Source organism: Setaria viridis, chromosome 2 (genome assembly GCF_005286985.2).
Source record: "Setaria viridis chromosome 2, Setaria_viridis_v4.0, whole genome shotgun sequence".
In the NCBI taxonomy this organism is placed as follows: domain Eukaryota; kingdom Viridiplantae; phylum Streptophyta; class Magnoliopsida; order Poales; family Poaceae; genus Setaria; species Setaria viridis.
In genome coordinates this window covers 24,144,538-24,163,650 of record NC_048264.2, presented here as the reverse complement: position 1 = coordinate 24,163,650, position 19,113 = coordinate 24,144,538, and the positions used below count along the sequence as shown (strand labels likewise).

The window sequence follows — 19,113 nt, the reverse complement described above, 5'->3', positions numbered from 1 at the left end:
CGATTAAATGTCGATCTCCATGGGAGATGCTATTTTCCCCTCCATTCTGGATGTTTTTTGGGCACTGCCATTTTGGTAGGGTTTAGAGTTTAGGCATAGATGCTCTGTATAGGCTGGCCATAGTGCAGTGGTTCTAGTGGCAATCCGCCCTCTTTTTTTTTCTGTCTTGCTTGCCTGTTGTTTCAGGCAAGGGTGAGAGATCCAGCTCTGTAGCATGAGATTGCCATATTTTGCACAACCGGAAGAAGATGGATATGACAATTTTCCTATTGACGGATAATTAACAATCTCTTAAAAAGTTGTATGACTTGAGAATGAATGATGAAACTTTAGTGATGAAACTATACTTCTTAACAGTTTGAATTATCCGTGTCAGATGCTTTGTGCTTTGAGCATTTTTATGTAAAGTTGAGATCAGTTTCCTTTCCTCCATGTCGTTCTTGATTCATATTTTGAATAATATTCGTATGCAATAGTGATCTAAGTGAAGAGAGTTAAGACCTTGTGCCTATGGAAAGGAGAAATAATCCCCCTGTTTTTCATTTATTTCCTTTTATTTTCTCTTATTATGTGCAAATGGTGTTGACAGGGCACTAATTGAAGAATGAAAACTGTGTAACTTTGGATTGCTTTGATCTAGCATATATGTATATATGGAATCCACTGAAAAACGCATTGCAATCTTTTTTAGTGGAAGCTGATTAAAAACACTTTGCCTTTTTGAGTGGGAGCTGACTAAAAGTCTAAAAGACAACACAGTACGTCTTTGTTGAGTGGGAGCCTAATCAGAGCAGAGATATTGGCTGAATCATGTCAAATGCCCATTCAACATCTTACTGTCTTGACTAGACGAATTATTGCAAATTAGTAAATGAATTACGCAAACTCTTTCTTTCTGCACTGATCACTGCAAGTGTGTTTAATTTGCTGCCAATTCTTCGCCACATGAAACTGCCAGACTTGAGTGTGGCATGGGGAGTAAAGGGACTCATGGCCTTCACGTGCCCCGGCTCCTTGCCTCCTTGGTACGTGCGTGCGTGCGCGTGCGCGTGCGTTTGTCCTCTTGCTCGCTCGTTTGCTTCTGCTTGGTCACATCCGCTGCAGCTCTGCACATATCCTGCATTGTTTTCTTCTGTTTCAGGCTAGCTTCTTAAGAAATGCAGGAGGAGCTGCCCTTCCCAGAAGACAAGGGCCCTGTATTCCTGATGAGTAATACTTTGCTCTCCATCTCAGACTGCAGCAAGCTGATTGCAAACTTTGTCCTATCTGTGGCTGCAATATCTTACTGTTTTGTAGCTGCTTAGGTATTTGCTAGAGCCGTGATGCCTACATGCACTGGTACATAAGGACAATCAGGGACTGCTATATATTAGGCTTTGGTAGGCTCCAGCCTTTCTGCAAGACATATATAGCCATTGCAGATTCCGTTTAGCAAGTACTAGTAGTATGCTTAGGCATTGACTAATAGTAATTGCTTTTGGGGAAATTAATCTCTCTGAAAGCCAAGTGATGGATTATTTTTCCTTATAAATATTAATATACTGACAGGCAGCTCTTTGCCGTTTGAGGGGGGAAAAGTAACTAATCAGTCCCTTTTGTGGACTTCCTGTTCATTCTTTGACATTGTGCAGCCTAGAGCCCACTGCTTTATTATGGTTCAATCAATGTTAAGTAATTTTAGTTTTCCATTTTCTTGTCTACTGGGCTAATGTTTATGACCTTGTAGCTGTTTGTAAGAAAATAGTGATTGCACCAACATGGTGGAAGAGCTACCATATTAGCTTATTAGGGCTAGCGTTTCTAGGTGGCTGTTACATAGTTATCATATTCATAGCCGCAAAGACAGAACATGTAACCCTTGAATATTAGGGGGAAAAATGCAAGACTTCTAGTGCACTCAAGAACAGTTTGATCAACTTTGCTTGAATTCATGGAAACACTTCTAAGTAGAGACCACTAGCTACAATACATACCATGTACAAAAAATGGTGAACCCACCATCATATCCCGCTGCTATCTTGATAACAGAAGGTAAAAAGGTGTGGTAAACGAGAAAAAAAAATACAACTAACGAAACGAATGATAGAATGTCTCAGCCTGCCTAGCTTGCTTAGGTGCAACCTGGCATGGCCATGAGAATGCCCTCCTAGCTCTACTCCTGACTAACAGTTGCCTAGCTGTAAGTGTAACCTCTCCATGGATCCTTGACAGATTCCATGGAAGAAAACGCTGGCCGGAGGCCTGGAGCTCAGTCGTGCCAGCAGAGGAGCATGACGATGCACCGGCGGATGATGTATACCCTGGCCCTGTGCTCTTTCAGGGCCCTGGTAACCTTTCCCTTCTGCTTGCTCTGGCTCACAGTCCTCATGGCTACAAGTTAACTTGATGAACTGGTGAGCTGTGATCAGAGCAGGCTGACACTTTGCTCTCCGATTGTTGTGGCTAGAGGTTGCTGTGGTGCAGAACTGGGAAGGAGGCTTGGGTTTTATAGAGAGGAGGCAAGCATGTAGCTCCCCTCCTCCCATGCATGCAACCTTGCTAATATTTCTTTTTCCCCCTTTATCTAATCTCAGGGGACAAATCTCTGAACCTGAATGTAGCTTATTGTTCTTGCCGGCGACAAAAACCTTGATCTCATTGACGGATAGGATTGTTTCAGATAACAGACAGCTCATCGTGCCTCTGCTCCCAGCATACGTGTCCAAATCTGCAGATTCTGCGGTGCAGCATGGTTGCAATGAAGGTTCAAGGTATCTGGTAGTGCTTCATGCGGCTGGTATCTTAATTTATCCCCTTGTTGTCTTGCTTTGCTCCTCCATGTTACACTTGGAAGGCTCACTCCACTGTAAACTGTCTGCTTGATCACCTTGTGAGAGTAGCCGTGATCTTCTTGCATTCCCCAGATCTTCTTGGAGTTGGCAGTAGTAACTAGTAACAATGCATACTACTGCACTTTATCCTGTTGTCGGTAGATTGTGCCGGCAAGGAGTTGGGAAACGTTCTTAGAGATGTAATATTCGAGTATCTTGGAGATTTCCTCATGTCGTCTCGATTCGTTCGGAAGCTGCTAGGAAGGATGGAATGAGTATCCGGATCATCCGTCCCGCCGGCGTATCTTTTGACTGGAAAGTACTTGTTTTGGATGATTAATTAAGCCATAATCTTTTGTGTGTCTTGGTTTGGGGGTGCTTGTCTTGTGGAGTTGCGGGCATTCTAGCCGTTTGATGCTTTTATTGTTTACTAGTACATTTTTATGCCTTTTGTCTATTTGCCAGTCAAAAGCAAGACATGGTACTTTGTTATATATATTGGGCTTTTATGCCGCTTGCTACTTGATAAGTTCTCCATGTGTTAATTTTTGTGATTATCTTTGTTAATGCCCTCATGATTGACAATATCCTGCAGTATCTATTGTGAGTTTTTTTTCTTTTCTTCTGAATAAGGATGTATTAAGTGGCTTGGGCTTTAGTACTGAACTTGGTTCTATGGGTTATGATTGGTGATAAACTGATAATAGGTGCATGCAACACTGGCTGACTTTCTGTTGAATCTTTTGGATGAATGCTAATCAAGCATGTGACATACCATGTCTCAGTGCTGGTCATGTAGCACACAAGCACTGTCTCATGTTAACCAGCATTTAGGTCCTGGTCAACGGGTTGAATCTTAACCTTGTGAGCATCTTTGGTTCCTTTAATTTCCTTATTCATTTCCCCATCATTTGGCCTTGAGATTAAGTTAATACTGCAGATTCAACACATGCTGAGGAAGTTTTTATGTCTCATGACGACCTTATTTTCAAAAGAGAAGGAAAAGCATATCACGTGTACTTATCTGATTTCTGTAACCTGTACTTCCAGGTATGCAAAATTGTACTCCCTCCGTCCCAAATTAGTATTCGTTTTGGCTTTTCTAGATGCATAGCTTAGATATACGATCTGTCTTGATACGTAGCAAATGCTATGCACCTACAAAAGTCAAAACAAACAATAATTTGGGACGGAGGGAGTATTACTGCTTGTTTTACCTGTATCAGTTAAGAACCTGTACTAATTGATTCTTCCATTCTGTTCACCGTGTTGGTTTGTGCCAGAGTGTTGAAGATCTACAAATGATGTACTGGACCACAGTTACCGTTGGTGTTGGCCTGGTAGTTCAGCGCTTTTGATTGGTAGTTCAGCGCTTTCTGTAACCTGTACTAATTGCATAGGTTTAACATGTTCACTTCGTTAGTTTTGCTCTGTCCATAGTGTCCCAATTCAAGTTGTTGCAAGTCCAGTTTAGGGGCCTTGATTATGCCGTTTCAGCTGGTTGAAAGGTTACCCTGTGCAGATTAATTCATGATTGATGAAGTCACTTAAGCTCTCTGCAATCAGTTCATCAATGTCGCCTGTTGCCAACCTAAATATGATTAGGGTAGATATTTTGATTGTGGAACTTTTCATGCCCATACTTAACATTTTCTGGTACCTGCTTGACAGATGCATGAACAAGTATTCCTTGAATTTTTTGTTGACCTCGATGATGCATCTCTGAATTCCTAACTAATTGGTATCTCCTCACAATTCCCCAACCTATTGTTTTCTACAAAGGAAATGGAAGTACACACTCGCACTTTCTCTGCCTTGTGTGGGAGAAGTTCTGGAACGTTCAAGCATGGATCTGATTGGAGTTGTTGTAGCCGGTACGAACAATGCACATGACATATCTGCAGGTAAGGAGCAAAAACAAATTCCGAGTCCATTCTCCGGTTGTTTTCGCACCTTCCAGCTTACACCTACAGCCTGTCAGTGAGTGTCCATTTAGCACTGTAAAGGGCTAACTGCAATTCTGAGGAACCCCATCTGCAGCTTTTCTGGTAACCTTGACTGCTTGAGGGCCATGAACAGACCTTCTTGGTCCCATTAAAGAATTCCTGGATCAATCTTGCTTGCAGGCAAGCATGGATGGCCACTTGATCCTGTCCGCGGCGCGGCGCACGGTCCTCAATCATGGCGCGCTGCTCCTCAGCACCCATCAAGGGTCCATCGATGATCACATTGCGATGCAGGTAAGTATTCTATCTGCCCCTAAACTCTTATCCTAAGCAATAGAAAAAAGAGGAGGAGCATGCACTTGGACTCAGAAGTGTCCCCTCCAAGGCACAAAAGTGTTGACTGCATGTGGGGTGGCTGGTGGGTGTATGTGGTGCTCTTGAGATCCCTGCCTCCGTCTATATAAAGAAGAGTGGAATCACTGCCCTGCATCTCCTCCCCATCACAAGCATCATCCCAAGGAGAGCTCAACTCAGCACCTGAACCTTTGCGCAACCACTTCGCTGAGGTTGAACTTGTTGGCAACCATGGAGCAAGGGAACAAGAAGCAGCAGAGGGGGAAGCTACAGAGGGTGCTGAGAGAGCAGAAGGCTAGGCTTTACATCATCCGTCGATGCGTCATCATGCTCCTTTGCTGGAGTGACTGATCTCAGTGCTGAAGGCGCAATGCCATCTTCTGCTATTTTTTTTCCATGTTTTCCACCTTGCCATTTTTTGGTGGGTGGATCTCATCATGATATAAAGGCTCTTTGTTTTCTTGCCTTTTGTGGAAGGCAAGGCTACTTGCATAGTGTTGTAAAGATGGAGAGTATTAGATGTTAATACAGACTAACAGATTCTTTTTTTCTCTCTCGAATTTGATGTCTAGCTTCTGAACTTTGCAATGACTTCAGAAACTATTCAGAAATCAGAATTGTATACCCATTTGGAAACAATCAAACAATTGATGTGCTTCTTCTGTATGCTGCTACTTTTGATGTAGCAAGGAAGCATGATGGCCTACATTGGTTCCTTCAATAAGAAAGAGTGCACCTAAGGTTACTTCAGATAGATTAATTAAAGTGCTGCCTTGTTTTACCACGGTTAACTGGGACAGACCACCACAGCCATAGTTGTCGGTGGCAGTAGTAGCTGTGTGATACACTACTGCCAAATTTTGTCCAGTAAAGGACAACTGTTGCTTGTATTGCGTACTATCAGTACAAAAGTACCGATAACTATTCTATGCCAATTCCAATGTAGGAATTTGTCATTTTGTTATTCATCAGTGAATGTATTTCAATTCATCAGATCATATATTTAAATTCAGAAATTGTTATATTTTTTTCATATTGAGATTTTGCATTTGAACAATACAGAGTACTTTGTCTTGAAAAGTAGTATTGCAGATTATATGATTGTCGTATCTTATTTTGTATCTCAAAACAAAGTTATGCTATAGGGTAGCCTCCAGGACAGCTTTTGATTTTTTTGGGGGGGAATGATTCCTTCTACATTTTTGGGTTTTTAAACATTAGCTCAAACTTTGTATTTACATTTTGAAAAATTATTTGTCACCTTCTAATTTACTGTTTCCCTTCAATTTTACTGTTTTTTCCTTATAGAGTATAAAAAGTTCTACTAACATTCCCATAAGATTTTACTAGTCATAATATTATTCCTGTTTTTGTTACTGCTTCATCACTAGAAGCTAGCAAGTGAAAAGGCCTTGGGAAGCTAGCATTAGGTAGGCACCCTTTGTAAGTTGAGATTTCCTGTATATAAGCTGGCCTTTCAGTGCGCACAGTACAAGGTAAGCTTCTTGAGGCTTACTAATTTTTTCTTGAACACATAGGAGAACTACACTCATTGCATTGAGAAGAGGAAAATGTTTACAAATGTTTTCAATCGTTACATTTGCGCCTTTTGTAAATAGAACACACTCAGGATCACCAACTAAACTCTAGCTTCCTTTAGAGCTCCTAACTCCTTAGCACCAAAGTGCACTTCTTCGTTAGCAACCTGTACGAATCGCTGGACTAATGGCACCCCCATTGTTGAAGAGGCAGCTGTTCTGTTGTTTCCAGATGATCCATGCACCAAGGATGACTAGCGAGTTGAAACCTTCGCGCATGCTCTGTTCGATGGCTGCCTGAGCCGTTCTCCACCTGTTTGCAGAGTTACCTTGAGTGTGCTGTTGTGAGAGATCAGGCAGGCCAAAGTCTGTCAGGAGCCTCGCATTGGTGCATAGGTGAGCAGGTGCTGTGAGGCTTACTAATTTTAAGTAACCCGCTTTCATCGTTGCCTCATTGGCTAGAAGCCTCAAAAGCACGAAAAACACCTTCAGTTTTTTGTTCCACCAACCGAGGATATTTGTTACTTTCATTGCTCAAGTCTTTCTGAAGGTATTGACTTACGAAAATGTATCTGGCTCATCAGTGTATCCAAGGGGTTGCCTCTTCCCCCGCTCTTATCAGGCACGGGAAAGATTTCTTGACTGTACATTGAAGGTATTTATCCTTTGGTGGCTTGTGTATTTTTCTTCTGCCGCGCATTTCTGTTCTCCTGAAATGAAGTAGTGTTCATGTAATTGTTTTTCTTAAAACAAAAAAAACTTGTTCATAGGAAAAAAAAATTCTTTCAAAAAAAAGATTTTAATATATGTCCAGAACACCTCACCAGATGACACATACATTCTAGACCTCCATAGTATTCTGCAGTTGCATGTTCATGTTCATCATTCAATTTCATTTTTGAATAGCATGTTGGACCTACCACATCACCATGCTGCTATGCTCCCACCATGCGCTATTTAAAACGCAGACGGGTGACTGCTCTGAAATTGATAGACCAACATAAGAATATAAGTTGCACTGAGATATATATTTTTGAATGGTATGGGTTTCATGGAACCCTCGGTGCAACAAATTGCCATAGATAAGATCCTTTCTATAACACCAGCAATGGAAAATAGTACTATAGTTTGCATTATGTATCAAGCGCATTCCAGGAGCATTGCTACCTTTTTTTTTCTTTCTGCAAAAGAAAAATATGTTGAACAATTACCATGCATTTTTAAAAATTTAAGTAGCTTTTGGTAAACATGGATACAGCAAATCCTGTTACATCTCAGCTTTGTTCCAACTTGATTCTCCTAATCTACATTTTCACCAGTACTCATCAACGGGTCCATCCAATCCAAACACCTCACACTCCGGGTCGTGGAGCCGCGGACCATACGACCATTTGTAAATCGCGCCTGATTCCCAATTAGAAACCAAGTTTCAGTTACAAGAAAATTTTTTACATTGATCCAGTCCAATGATCAGCATGAAAACATTGTATCCATCCAGTTTAGTGCTTCGTTAATCGCTTTTGGCTACAAACCAATGCAAACCATCCAGTTCCCAATGCAGGCAAGATTAAGAGACCAGCACCATGGGCTCGGTGCTCTTTGTCACCTCCATATCTGATATTCCCCATTGTTGTTGCCTTGCTGTGCAGCAGCATTCATGCATGAACCATGTAGGTGGTCCATGCATGCACTGGCCATGAATTCGGCTCCATTCTTTAGTATTCAACCCTCTGAAGAAGTCTGAAAACATAGCAGCTGCAGAATCAGAAGCATATGCCGCATCTTGTGCATTCTTGTGTCTGGTATACAAGTAGCCTCTGTAGTGGGTAATGGGTATGGCACCTTGATTGCCCCCCTGTCTTCTTCGATTCATTCCTGGGTTCTGTCACAACTCCTTTGTCTTTTTCATTCTTGGGTGCAAAATCCTCTTACTCGTGCTTCCATTTTCACATTTTAGTGTTTGTTTTGTCTCTTTGGTCATACAACAAGAATGCGCTTTATTTAATGAATGCAAAATCTTCATTGTTCATCTATTCAGTGCCTTTTTTATTACAATAATGCACTCTATTTAAAATTGTTTGATACATAACTTTTACTTTCAAAAAAGAACTATTACACTAAATATTTGTTTACTCATGGAGGAGGTAAAATTCCTTATGATCACGGATTATAAGACCATTCTGGTGCACCATTGAAACTGTACATCCGGTGGCAACTGCACAAGCAAGCACTGGAAAATTGGGCATGTTACATGAAGATGCCACTGAAACACTACATTCTTTTCTTTTGAGGAGATTACTTTGTTTTGTTTCACTTTTTTAAGCAACACAATATATTTTATTTTTTATCAGTCCTACAAATGCGTTGTGATGCCTGAATATAGGGTAACTAGCTGCACCCTTGAAACAGCACACGACATCCTGAGGACAAGCAAACAGTTACATTTGTGTCTGGTTGGTAAACAAGACGGGTACAAAAGGCAGTCAAATGATTCCGTTGGTCCAGGCAACATGAGCACTTGTTAAGCACCGGTTTTGGGAACGGTGAACATGATTTATTGGATAACTAACCAAAGTTATTTTTGTGGACATCTCTGAAGAACATGGCTAGATTCATGCTTTATGTCTGGCGAATCTAGATATATATGCAAGTGGACTCGAAGTCCAACAATGGATGTCATGCATCTTTGCTTACTGCTTTGGCACAACAATGTGATTACCTTTTGTTGATTAAGGCATTAAGCATAACTGTATTGGGTAATGATGCAATATCCCACTTTCTGTACTGCAATTGTTTTTTTTCTCCTTTTATAGTGTTGTTGGTTTTAGCTCATGATCCACTAGATTGGCCATTAATCTGTGTCCTAACTCATACTACACCAAAGTATTGCCATTTCATACTAGCATTATTATTGAAGAATTAAAAAAAATCAAAGCCATTTGTGGTGGTTGGCTGATAAAGACGTGCATTCGTCATGCACTTTTACTGAACCTCATTGGATCCCCACCTATTAGTGACGGGAATCGCACAATCAACTGTGGAATGCAATGGGCCTGACTTAACATTTTTTACTTTTCTTTCTTTGGAGTTTCTGTATCCATGATCACCCTTGCTCTCACTTCTATTTTTCTTTTTTCAAGGATCCTTTTCTTTTTACTTCCCTTTTTGACTTGAAGAAATAACCAAACACATAAACGTCTTTTTCATGAATTTAGGTAGCCATCACAACTGTTTATTATAAAGATATTCTCCATGTTCCATAAGAACAGCAGCTGCTCCTAGATTGTGTTCAAGATTCCTTTCATCAATCCAAATACATATCAGAACCAAAAAGGTGATCAGGATCTAACCATTCCTTCAACTGGAGGTTCATTGCTCATTTTTCAAGTGCTTTGTTTAGAGCTTGTCTTCCTTGTCTGCCCGGTCATCTGCAAACTGCAGGGTTGCAGCTGACGTCGATTGAAATAGTGATAATTATTAACATATGCTCTGACTTTGTATAATACTTGTTTATTGTGGAGTGTCTTAGCTCCAGATGTTAGTGAAGAGGAATGGAGTGTCAACGCAGTTCTGTATTGATGTCACAAGGTGTTTATATGATACATGTACAAGAGCACAGCAGAGCAGTGCAACGGCCTAACCAACCTCCCTAATCTACAGGCACGTCCGAGTAAGCGGGATCGTGGAGCTGCTCTAACGACGGAATAGCAGGAGAGCAGTTAGCATCGAGAACGGAGATGCCTAGGCTGGACCTGAAATCTCTGAACAAAGACGCAGGAAGCCCTTTCGTCATCACATCTGCAAATTGTTGGCTTGTAGGTACACTATTAAAGTGCCCGTGCGTTGCTACGGTAAAAAATTATTCTACCACTAAAATTTATTACACTGTTGGATGTCTACATGTTTGCTAGAAATACCAACAAAATTTTAGCTTATTATATTTTCTTAAATTAAAATACTCATTAAATTTCTACTTTTTTATTTAAGCAAAAGAGTTGCTTGAGAAAAATAAATAGGTATGCTGCTCCTTTGAGCACAGTGCCATTAGACAGGAATGCTACTCTTATCAACGAGCAGTTTATCCCCTAGCTTGCACAAAGAATAATGCAACCGAAGCAAAGTCTTTGCGAACAAATCAAAACTATGCACAACAACAATCGTTGCCGTAATTGCCTGATAATACAAGAATGTTCTTCTACATAGTTGAAACGAGAGAACCAGCTTATAGACATGCTACTGACAGAAGTGAAGTTAAATGGCGATGCTGAAGAAAGACGGCAGCATATAACCAACAGTTTGTCAAATGGGAATTCATCTGGGACCCCTTCTTTTGAAAAAGAAACTCATCTGAAACTACGTTGCGGAATGTGGACTGGACAAACTGCAAAGGAAACAACAATATAAGTGGTAGAAATTTCCAGAACAAAGTTAATTGAAAAGGATATTGATGAATGGGACATTACTTTCAGATAGGTTAGAGGAGCATTTTCGTGCAAAGATTTCTCTATGGTCCAAAGCGTAATTGGATAGTAAGATTTTTTCCAAGTTCCCCCCCTGCAAATCAGAGACAAAGACCATGTCATTAACAGCCTTAAGGGAAAATGACAAGCAGAATTAAGTAAGCAAAGCAGTAAAGAGATGCCTCCATTTTCTCAGTTACATCAGAGTGATGATCAATTTATTTATGCAAAGAGAATCATCCCATGGCCCTCTACAATGAGCTCAACTGGAAGGCAAGCGCAATTTATGCAAACTTTGCAAGAATGTCAGATCACCAGATGAATTAACATAATGGCATCTCACAATTAGTTGAAATGCAAAGCAAATCATGAACTACTACTCAGATTTCTTTTCCTTCATTTAAAGGGAAATGGAACTCTAAATTAATCTTCCAGACTCTCTGAGGTAAAACATCGAACAGGGAATGTGCAGCAGTTATGGTTGCCAAGCAAGCCCCAACCTTGCGATAGATACGCCCCAGTCCCTTCCCCATCAATCCATTACAAGCACAACTCACCTCCAGAAGAAATTGAGCCCTCTGGTAGTAGCCGAGCCCCGCCCACATCTCATTCATCTCCTGCGGCAAGCATCAAACCACAGCCACGAATCAAGAACACGACTATCATTTACCCCCAACAACATTTTCAGGTCAAAGATCGAATCTTCCCCACAAATCGAAAGCCTTTTTCTTCTCTGCCCCGATGCATCAAGTTTTGCTCACCTCCCTCCTTCAAGCTCAAGATCAGACTAAACAATCTCTTCATCGAGCTCATCTGGCTCAGGTGTGGGATCCCTCATATCCAGATCTTCTTCTTCGTCGTTGTCATCATCACCATCAATGTCAAGATGAAACATTTTGCACAAGGAAACAATTGAAAGGCAATGTCACTTTCTAAAATAGTACTACAGAAATTTCAAAGAACTTTATCTGAAAATTGTCTATATTGCTAATGATACTGTAACTTCAGACTGTTAGACCATTCATCAACACTAAATCATGTATATTTGGCTTCAAGTTGACTGGTTGTCTTACCAACACGACAGCCAGGATATTGCCCCCAATATACCAGTACATTCGTCGTAAAATGAAGAATAAGCCAAACACTGACCATTAATTAAATCAATGCAAGTAATAACAACTTAGAGTTTTTAGAGATTTTATAACACATCACAACGACATCATTTATTTTCTTGAAAATCCATATCAGGTCACAAGAGGGCCTATGGGTAATCAACAATCATCTAATCTGGGATGGACAGAAACTGAATTTAGTAGCATTTGCCCATGCTTTTATCTCTACCCTCTGATCCTACACCATTTTGTACATGATTTCTTGCCACAATTAACTTTATCATCTCAAGATTTCATATTGGAAGACAAAGAGATCAAAGGAGCTTCTGTTGAGATCATGAAAGCATTCTTTAAATAGCCAAGTTCTTTCGGTACCAAAAGATCACATAACCATAGTTCAGAGTACTAATATAGGTGACATGCTATTACTATTAGTCAACAGTTACCTTCCACTTCTGATGATGGCTCCCTCACATCGACGCAGCCAATGTAGATGTCATCCAGATCAAGCTTCTTCGCCTGGGTACTTTGTACCCAGTGCCATCCCATACTTTGTACTCGTTGCAAAGTTCCAATTCATCAGAAGATAAAAGTACCACATGGCTCCAAGCGTCTAATGATCTAATGATGTGACTGACCTGCCAAAAGTTGCAGAAGCAGTTGGAGACTGGTGTTAACTGATGGTGCTAACATTGGACCCAGTACCATCCCTGGATTGAGCACAACCATTGCAATCCCTCCTTCCCAGCGAAGTCCAATACGCTATACCAAAACCGCAGGCTCAAGGAATAAAGTCAATACAAATTATAGATAAATAGTATTCTAATCTTACTGGCAATGTACACAAATATACAGTACATCTATGTTGATGACAGTGTGTTGCTGCAATAGAAAAAAAAAAAGAGTTCAATGTAATAAATAACGTGAAAAACATGATGTTTTGACCGATATGCATCGCAATTTATGCCTTCATGTCTTTTTCTGCTTTGCTAATCTTCCCCTCTAATTCGGCTCTCGAGTGTCTTCTCCTTTGCCCTTTTTTCAGCACAACACATGAAAGCACCCTCTTTTTGTACATTATTATTATATTATTTATAAGTGATAAAGATGGATGCACCTACATGGTTTGAATCAAAAAGCCAAAACTCAATCAAATGTTAACCTTAGAGTTATGCCAGGCACGTGTTTTTAAGTAACTTAATAAATAAGAATTCTATATTCATATTAGATTTAGCAAAGTGCAACACACACATATATAAAAGAATTTCAAATCTTCGAGAAGTCAATTCCAATTAAATTTCCTTGATCCATACACATGAGCCATTAGCTCTACAGTCATGAAACAAAGAAATTAATGGCATCTGTCTTCACGGAGCTAGCTAGAGCATTGTGAGAGATCAGAATTCTTAATGTGAAAATTAAATTTCCTGGTCCATCAAGAAAACCCTTATATGTTGGACGATTAGTATCTTGCAGTATGGATGATTTGCAGTATCAAAGAACACAAGTTTTGACAGGGTGTCCATTATCTCAATAAAACCTACGTATGTGCAACAAAATGGTTCCATAAAAAAAGTGCAACAAAATGGCGAATAGAAATCAAACTTGAAATGAAAAGGAATGTTTCACTGAAACAAAAGCATTGGTAAGCAAACTTACCAGGGCATTTTCCATCGGTCGGCAAGCCTAGCTCCTGTTGCAAAACAATTCAACAATGCAGTTGAGTAGATCAAAGTTGAGATTGATAATTCCGTTGATTAAATCAATGAAACAACTCATCCATCACAAGATTAAAGGAACTGCTGAGGGGGGAGATATAAAGAGATCTTGAAAATGGAAATTGAGAAGGAACGACACTTACACTGATGCCATTGACGGTGTTTTGCCGCCGGGATGCGTTCCTCCCCACTGCCCTTGTGCGACCCCGCCGCTGCCGGCCTCGGAACCGCATGGTCTTCTGGGGAAGGGAGGGAAAAGGGTGGCGGGCAACTGCCGCGAGGAGAGGAAGAGGAGGGCGGGCGGGCGGCGCCGGCTGCGTAGGGCGACCGAGGAGAGGAGGAGGAGGGTGGTCGGCGGCGGCGGCGCAGGGAGACCGAGCCGAGGAGAGGAGGATGGCGGGCGGTGGCGGCGGCAGCGGCGAAGTAGGGTGAGCAAGCCGAGGAGAGGAGGATTGCGTCGGCGGCGGCGATGCAGGGCGAGCGACGGCGGGCTCCCCGCTCCGGCCGCCGGGGCGCCCAATCCCCTCCGATCGGCGACGGCGCTGATCCGTGGGTGGCGCAGGCGGGGTGGGTGGGGGGGGGGCGGCGTGCGGTACCTCCTCCCCCGAATTGGGAGCTCCCACAAGATGGGCGGCGGAAGGGGAGGGAGGGGGAGGCGGAGACGGGAGCGGAGGTCGCGACGCCACACTCCGGCCGCCGCCCACGCGCAATCCGCTCTTTGGCTGTATGGTTCGAAGAAAGAGAAGAACTTTCCCTTTAAACCCCCTCTCTTTCCTCCTTTTTCCATCCGACACCTAGTCTCTTCATAATAATGGACTGCGGGTTGATTTCACAAAACGTCAGAGTTTTTTTTGCAAAACGACCACGACGTACGAAAATCCCGGCAGAGGCGTTACTTGCTTTAATAATAGATAAAGATGTAGAACACGTACGAACTTCACCGATGGCTACCTTCTCTCGGACAAAATGTATATCCAGCTCTATATGCTTTGTCCGACGATGATGCACGGCATTTGAAGCCATGTAGACCGAGGAAATGTTGTCACAGTACACCATCCATGGTCGCCTTGTTGATGTTCACCAAGCAATTGACGCAGCCAGCAGCATTCGGCACACGTCATTGGTTCGAGTTGGATCGACAAAACCTGCTGGTTGCTGACAGTAAACACGTTCCTCAAGATTGCCACGAAGGAACGCATTAGAGACATCAAGCTGCCGGGCCGGCCACTGCTGAGAGGCTGCCAAGGTCAAGACGGTACGAATTGTTGCCGGTTTGACAAGAGGGGAGAAGGTAGCGCGGGTTTGGCTTGACGATGCCAGCACGCCCTCGAGTGATCATCGGGTGTTGTCGAGGAGCTTCAGGCGATGGAGAAGAGGCGACGAGTGGAGAGGCGCTGTCGCTGTTGCGAGATAGCGGCGTCGATGAAGTGGATGGCGATACCCGTACCGGCGGGTGCTCCCTGTAACACTTGGCGGTTGAGGTGTAGAATTTGCTCGGTGGAACAACAGAGGATGCGTCACGAAAAGGGAACTGGTGCTCATCAAAGATCACATGTCGTGAGGTGAAAACGCGCCGCGTTTTGGGGTCATAGCATCGGTACCCCCTATGGTCAGAAGAGTAACCGAAGAACACGCATGGCGTTGTGCGACGGGCGAGCTTATGCGCAGCGGTGGGCACTCATGTTTGGGAAGCACAGGCAGCCAAATACCCGGAGGTAACCATAATCCGGAGGAACACCAAGCAGGAGGTGATTGAAAAACCAGCCGGGTCAAACTCAACCGAAACGGAATTGTCCCGGGTTAAAGTGCGAACAGAGATAAGATAAGATTTAAAGTGTGGAGAGACAAGAACTTTGTTCACATGTAAAGATGTAGCAGTAGTGGGAATTGCAGAGGTGTCAGTATGAGTAATAATAGGAAAAATGGAAGAGGAGGATGCAGAGGGGTGGGAGAATTGAAGGGTACCAGGAGTAGACGACATGTGGGAGGAGGCGCCGGTGTCGAGGTACCAGTCGGAGGTGCTGCCGGCCGAAATGTTGGCGATGTTGTTCAAGGCAGCAAGAAGAGCTGTCTGATCCCACAGCTTGCGGGGTTGGGACGCCCTGATGTGAACCCGGGAACTGGGCCGCAAAGGCTTGCTGCTGTGGTGCACCGGACCGGGCCCCAAGGACACGGAATGGCATGGGCCAGGCTTGAACCATACCGGTCCATGGGTTGAAGCCGGTCTGCCACTGTGCCACGGACGGAGCCAGAGGGGCCGGTTGCGCCGCCAGTGGATGGCGCAGATGATCCACGACCGGCAAATAGGGCGTCACCGGCGAGCTGTTTCTCATCATTCTTGAGATTGATCTCTTGAAGGAGAAGCTGGGAGCGAATCTTCCGGAATGAGGGCGGAGGATCGCGAGGTGTGACGGCGGAGATCAGGTGACGCAGTTTGGGGTTGAGGCCGCGCAACAGAGTCACCACCTGGTTGTCTTCCTGCACCGGAATACCGGATGGCCGACGTCGCGCAGCTGATCGGCAAGAGTCTTGAGGCGCGAGCAGTACTCAGTCTCCAGGTAGACGGCGCGATGCAGACTGTTGTCGTGGAAGAGTTCCTCGATGGCTTCCCACCCGTCGATGGCGGTGTCGTCGATCTGAACGACGATGGCGCGAATGTCCTTGGAGACGGAAGTGTACAGCCAATTCACGATGCTCTCATCGATCATGGCCCAGTCGGCATCTGATTGACGAGGAATGGCGTCGCGGATGATGTGGTCGTGGATGCCGAACTTGCCGAAGACGGAGGAGAAGAAACGCCGCCACTGGTCGAGGATGATGGGCACATGAGCACGAATATTGACCATCTGGATCTGGGCAACAGACACTACTGGGGCTTGGCGAGGGGATGGAGTCTAGGCAGCATGTGCATGAGACCACCGATCGGATCAGGCGACTGCGCGGAAGATTGCTCGGGAGAGGAGCCGTGAGTGGCATTGGAGGAGAGGATGGAGCTGACATCCATGGCAGCGGAAGGGGGCGACGAACAAGACGCAAAGGGATTAACGAAGGTATCGAGTTCGTCGTCTGATACCATGAAGAGGAATGGAGTGTCAACGCAGTTCTGTATTGATGTCACAAGGTGTTTGTATGATACATGTACAAGAACACAGCAGATGTTTATATTTAATTGTTCGTGTAACATTCACATATTTTCAAATTACAAATATTGCGGATTAGAGAAAAACTCTTGGAGAAGGAGAGGCTTTTGGCAATCCAAGAAACTTTCATAGACTTTCTCGTGGACGAGATGATAAATCCCGAAGGAGAATTTTATTACGATGCACATTCAGTACTGAAACGGAACAACACCCTAACGGGAGGATCCTAAAAATGAAGAGGATATAATTGTATAAATAATAGTTTGATGTATATAATATACTAAGAATTGTATATATAGTAGTTATAATTAATATTATGCATATACTATCATGAAATATATATACGACATGCATACAATACGAACGTATACGTGTAAGGAGTGTACGCTCAGGATGTTTATGCGCGCGCGTGTGTATATGTGTGCATGTGAAGCAACAATTAGCATTAATATGGAAAAAAAATTTGAGGTAAAAAGAAAAACGTCTTTAGTCCCGATTGATAATACCAACTAGCATAGTTATTAGGATCGGACCGGTCATCGAACCGGTGAGCTTGTCGGTTCAATGGTTCATTGGTTTAACCATTCAGAACTGGTTGAACCGCCGGTTCGATAGTTTTGGACCATTGAATCGAACCGGACACAAATACTAAGAACCAGTATAATATATATCTGATAATTGATGATTATAGTTGGTCCCATGAAAAAAGAGATTCTGAAAATAATTGGAAACCCCCATGACATCCATTCAGAAATTTCGCTAGGCTGTAAGCTTTTGCTAGAATCTACAGTTCCATAACCTCAAGTCTCAATCTGTCAGTAGCAAATGACCATTTCGCTTGATATTTCAATCATAGTCAGGATTCCGTTTGCACTTCATTGCACGTATTCTAATCACAATTAATTGATAAAAGGGAGAAACAAGAAAGGCACATAGTACATATTATTAGGATCTAAGTAATAGCAATAGCTTGTAGCAGTACCATCAGCCGACTGCCAAGTGCCAACTAGCGATGCTGATGACGAGGATGGGAGAGAAATGGGGCAAGATGAAGTTGAGGCGCTGAAGCTTACCGGGGCGGTGGTATCTCCTGTCGCGCCGCCGCCACGCAATCCATTCAGCACAGCGCCGCTGCGCCCTTCACTAGATCTGATCCCAGGTGGAGCTTCCCGGAGTAGGCTTCCGGCGCTCGCCGGCGCTGATCCCAGCGGCACCAGCTGGCTCTGCTCCGCAGACCGCAGCCTGTTGCTGGCAGCCGGCGGCTAGCGGCAGCCTGGAGCCGTCCCTTGCCGACCATGACGAACAGGAGAAAAAGAAACGAGTAGCTGATGCTTGCAGTCTTGCAGACTTGCAGCTGCAACTCCAAGAGATAAGATGCTGCCGGGGCCACCAAGTGGAGATGGGGACTGCGTTCTTGCGGCCGCCAGGTGAAGTGCCAAGCAAAATCGTCCCAGTTCATTGGGAACTGGCCGGTTTGCCGGTTCTGTAAAAAACCGGCCAGGTTAACTGGTTTTTCGGTCCAATTGCGGGGACGGTCTTTTAAGCTAACCAAACCGCTAGAGGCTTTGATTTGGTCTTTTACCGGTCGGACCGCCGGTCCGGTCCGGTCCTAATAATTATGGTAACCGGGACTAAAGGGGTACGTACATGCGCCTGCATGCGCATGCATGGCGGCCCTTTTAGTCCCGGTTGGTAGTACCAACCGGGACTAAGAGGCCATGTGCATGCTCATGTGGCAGCCCAACTGGAACTAAAGGGGGTCTTTAGTTTTGCGTGGATGATCCAGGACTAAAGAGGGGGACCTTTAATCCTGAATAGTTAGTCCCGGTTGGTTTTTCGGGAGTTATGAGGCTTACCAACCGGGACTAAAGCTCGGTTTTCCATCAGTACAACCTCCCTAATCTACAGGCACGTCCGAGTAAGAGCCGGTACATTGCTACATGTCAGCGGTCTCATAGGTTGTTTCATGCAGTGCCACGTAGGATTTTTGATGATGTGGAGGAGAGAGAGCGAGGAGAGAGAAAGAGGTCGTTGT

At 43.7% G+C, this 19,113-nt stretch overlaps 2 protein-coding genes across 9 annotated transcripts; one reads left to right on the top strand and one right to left on the bottom strand.

Annotated features, from left to right (window-relative positions):
- The first annotated feature begins 1,537 nt into the window (after positions 1–1,537).
- On the top strand, positions 1,538–5,776 carry LOC117842845 (small polypeptide DEVIL 5-like). Its single transcript, XM_072292185.1, has 2 exons — positions 1,538–3,860; positions 4,094–5,776. The coding sequence occupies exon 2, from the start codon at positions 5,342–5,344 to the stop codon at positions 5,459–5,461; it is 120 nt and encodes a 39-aa protein (XP_072148286.1). The 5' UTR covers positions 1,538–3,860; positions 4,094–5,341; the 3' UTR covers positions 5,462–5,776.
- A 4,974-nt stretch (positions 5,777–10,750) lies between these two features.
- On the bottom strand, positions 10,751–18,547 carry LOC117845169 (uncharacterized). Of its 8 annotated transcripts, none has more exons than XR_004638018.2 (8): positions 18,152–18,547; positions 14,082–17,304; positions 13,880–13,913; positions 12,859–12,982; positions 11,870–12,770; positions 11,666–11,725; positions 11,112–11,202; positions 10,751–11,029 (listed from the first exon to the last, which is right to left on the bottom strand). XR_004638018.2 is itself a non-coding variant. In XM_072292182.1 (7 exons), exon 2 carries the CDS (start codon positions 16,782–16,784, stop codon positions 16,398–16,400), a length of 387 nt encoding a protein of 128 aa, XP_072148283.1. In that variant the 5' UTR covers positions 16,785–17,304; positions 18,152–18,541; the 3' UTR covers positions 10,751–11,029; positions 11,112–11,202; positions 11,666–11,725; positions 11,870–12,982; positions 13,880–13,913; positions 14,082–16,397. The 8 variants fall into 8 exon arrangements, 3 of the variants coding, with proteins under 3 accessions (XP_072148283.1, XP_072148284.1, XP_072148285.1); XR_004638013.2 differs by having other exon boundaries at positions 11,870–12,982; positions 14,082–14,754; positions 14,871–17,304; XR_004638014.2 differs by having other exon boundaries at positions 11,870–12,982; positions 14,082–14,754; positions 14,890–17,304.
- Positions 18,548–19,113: the final 566 nt, after the last annotated feature.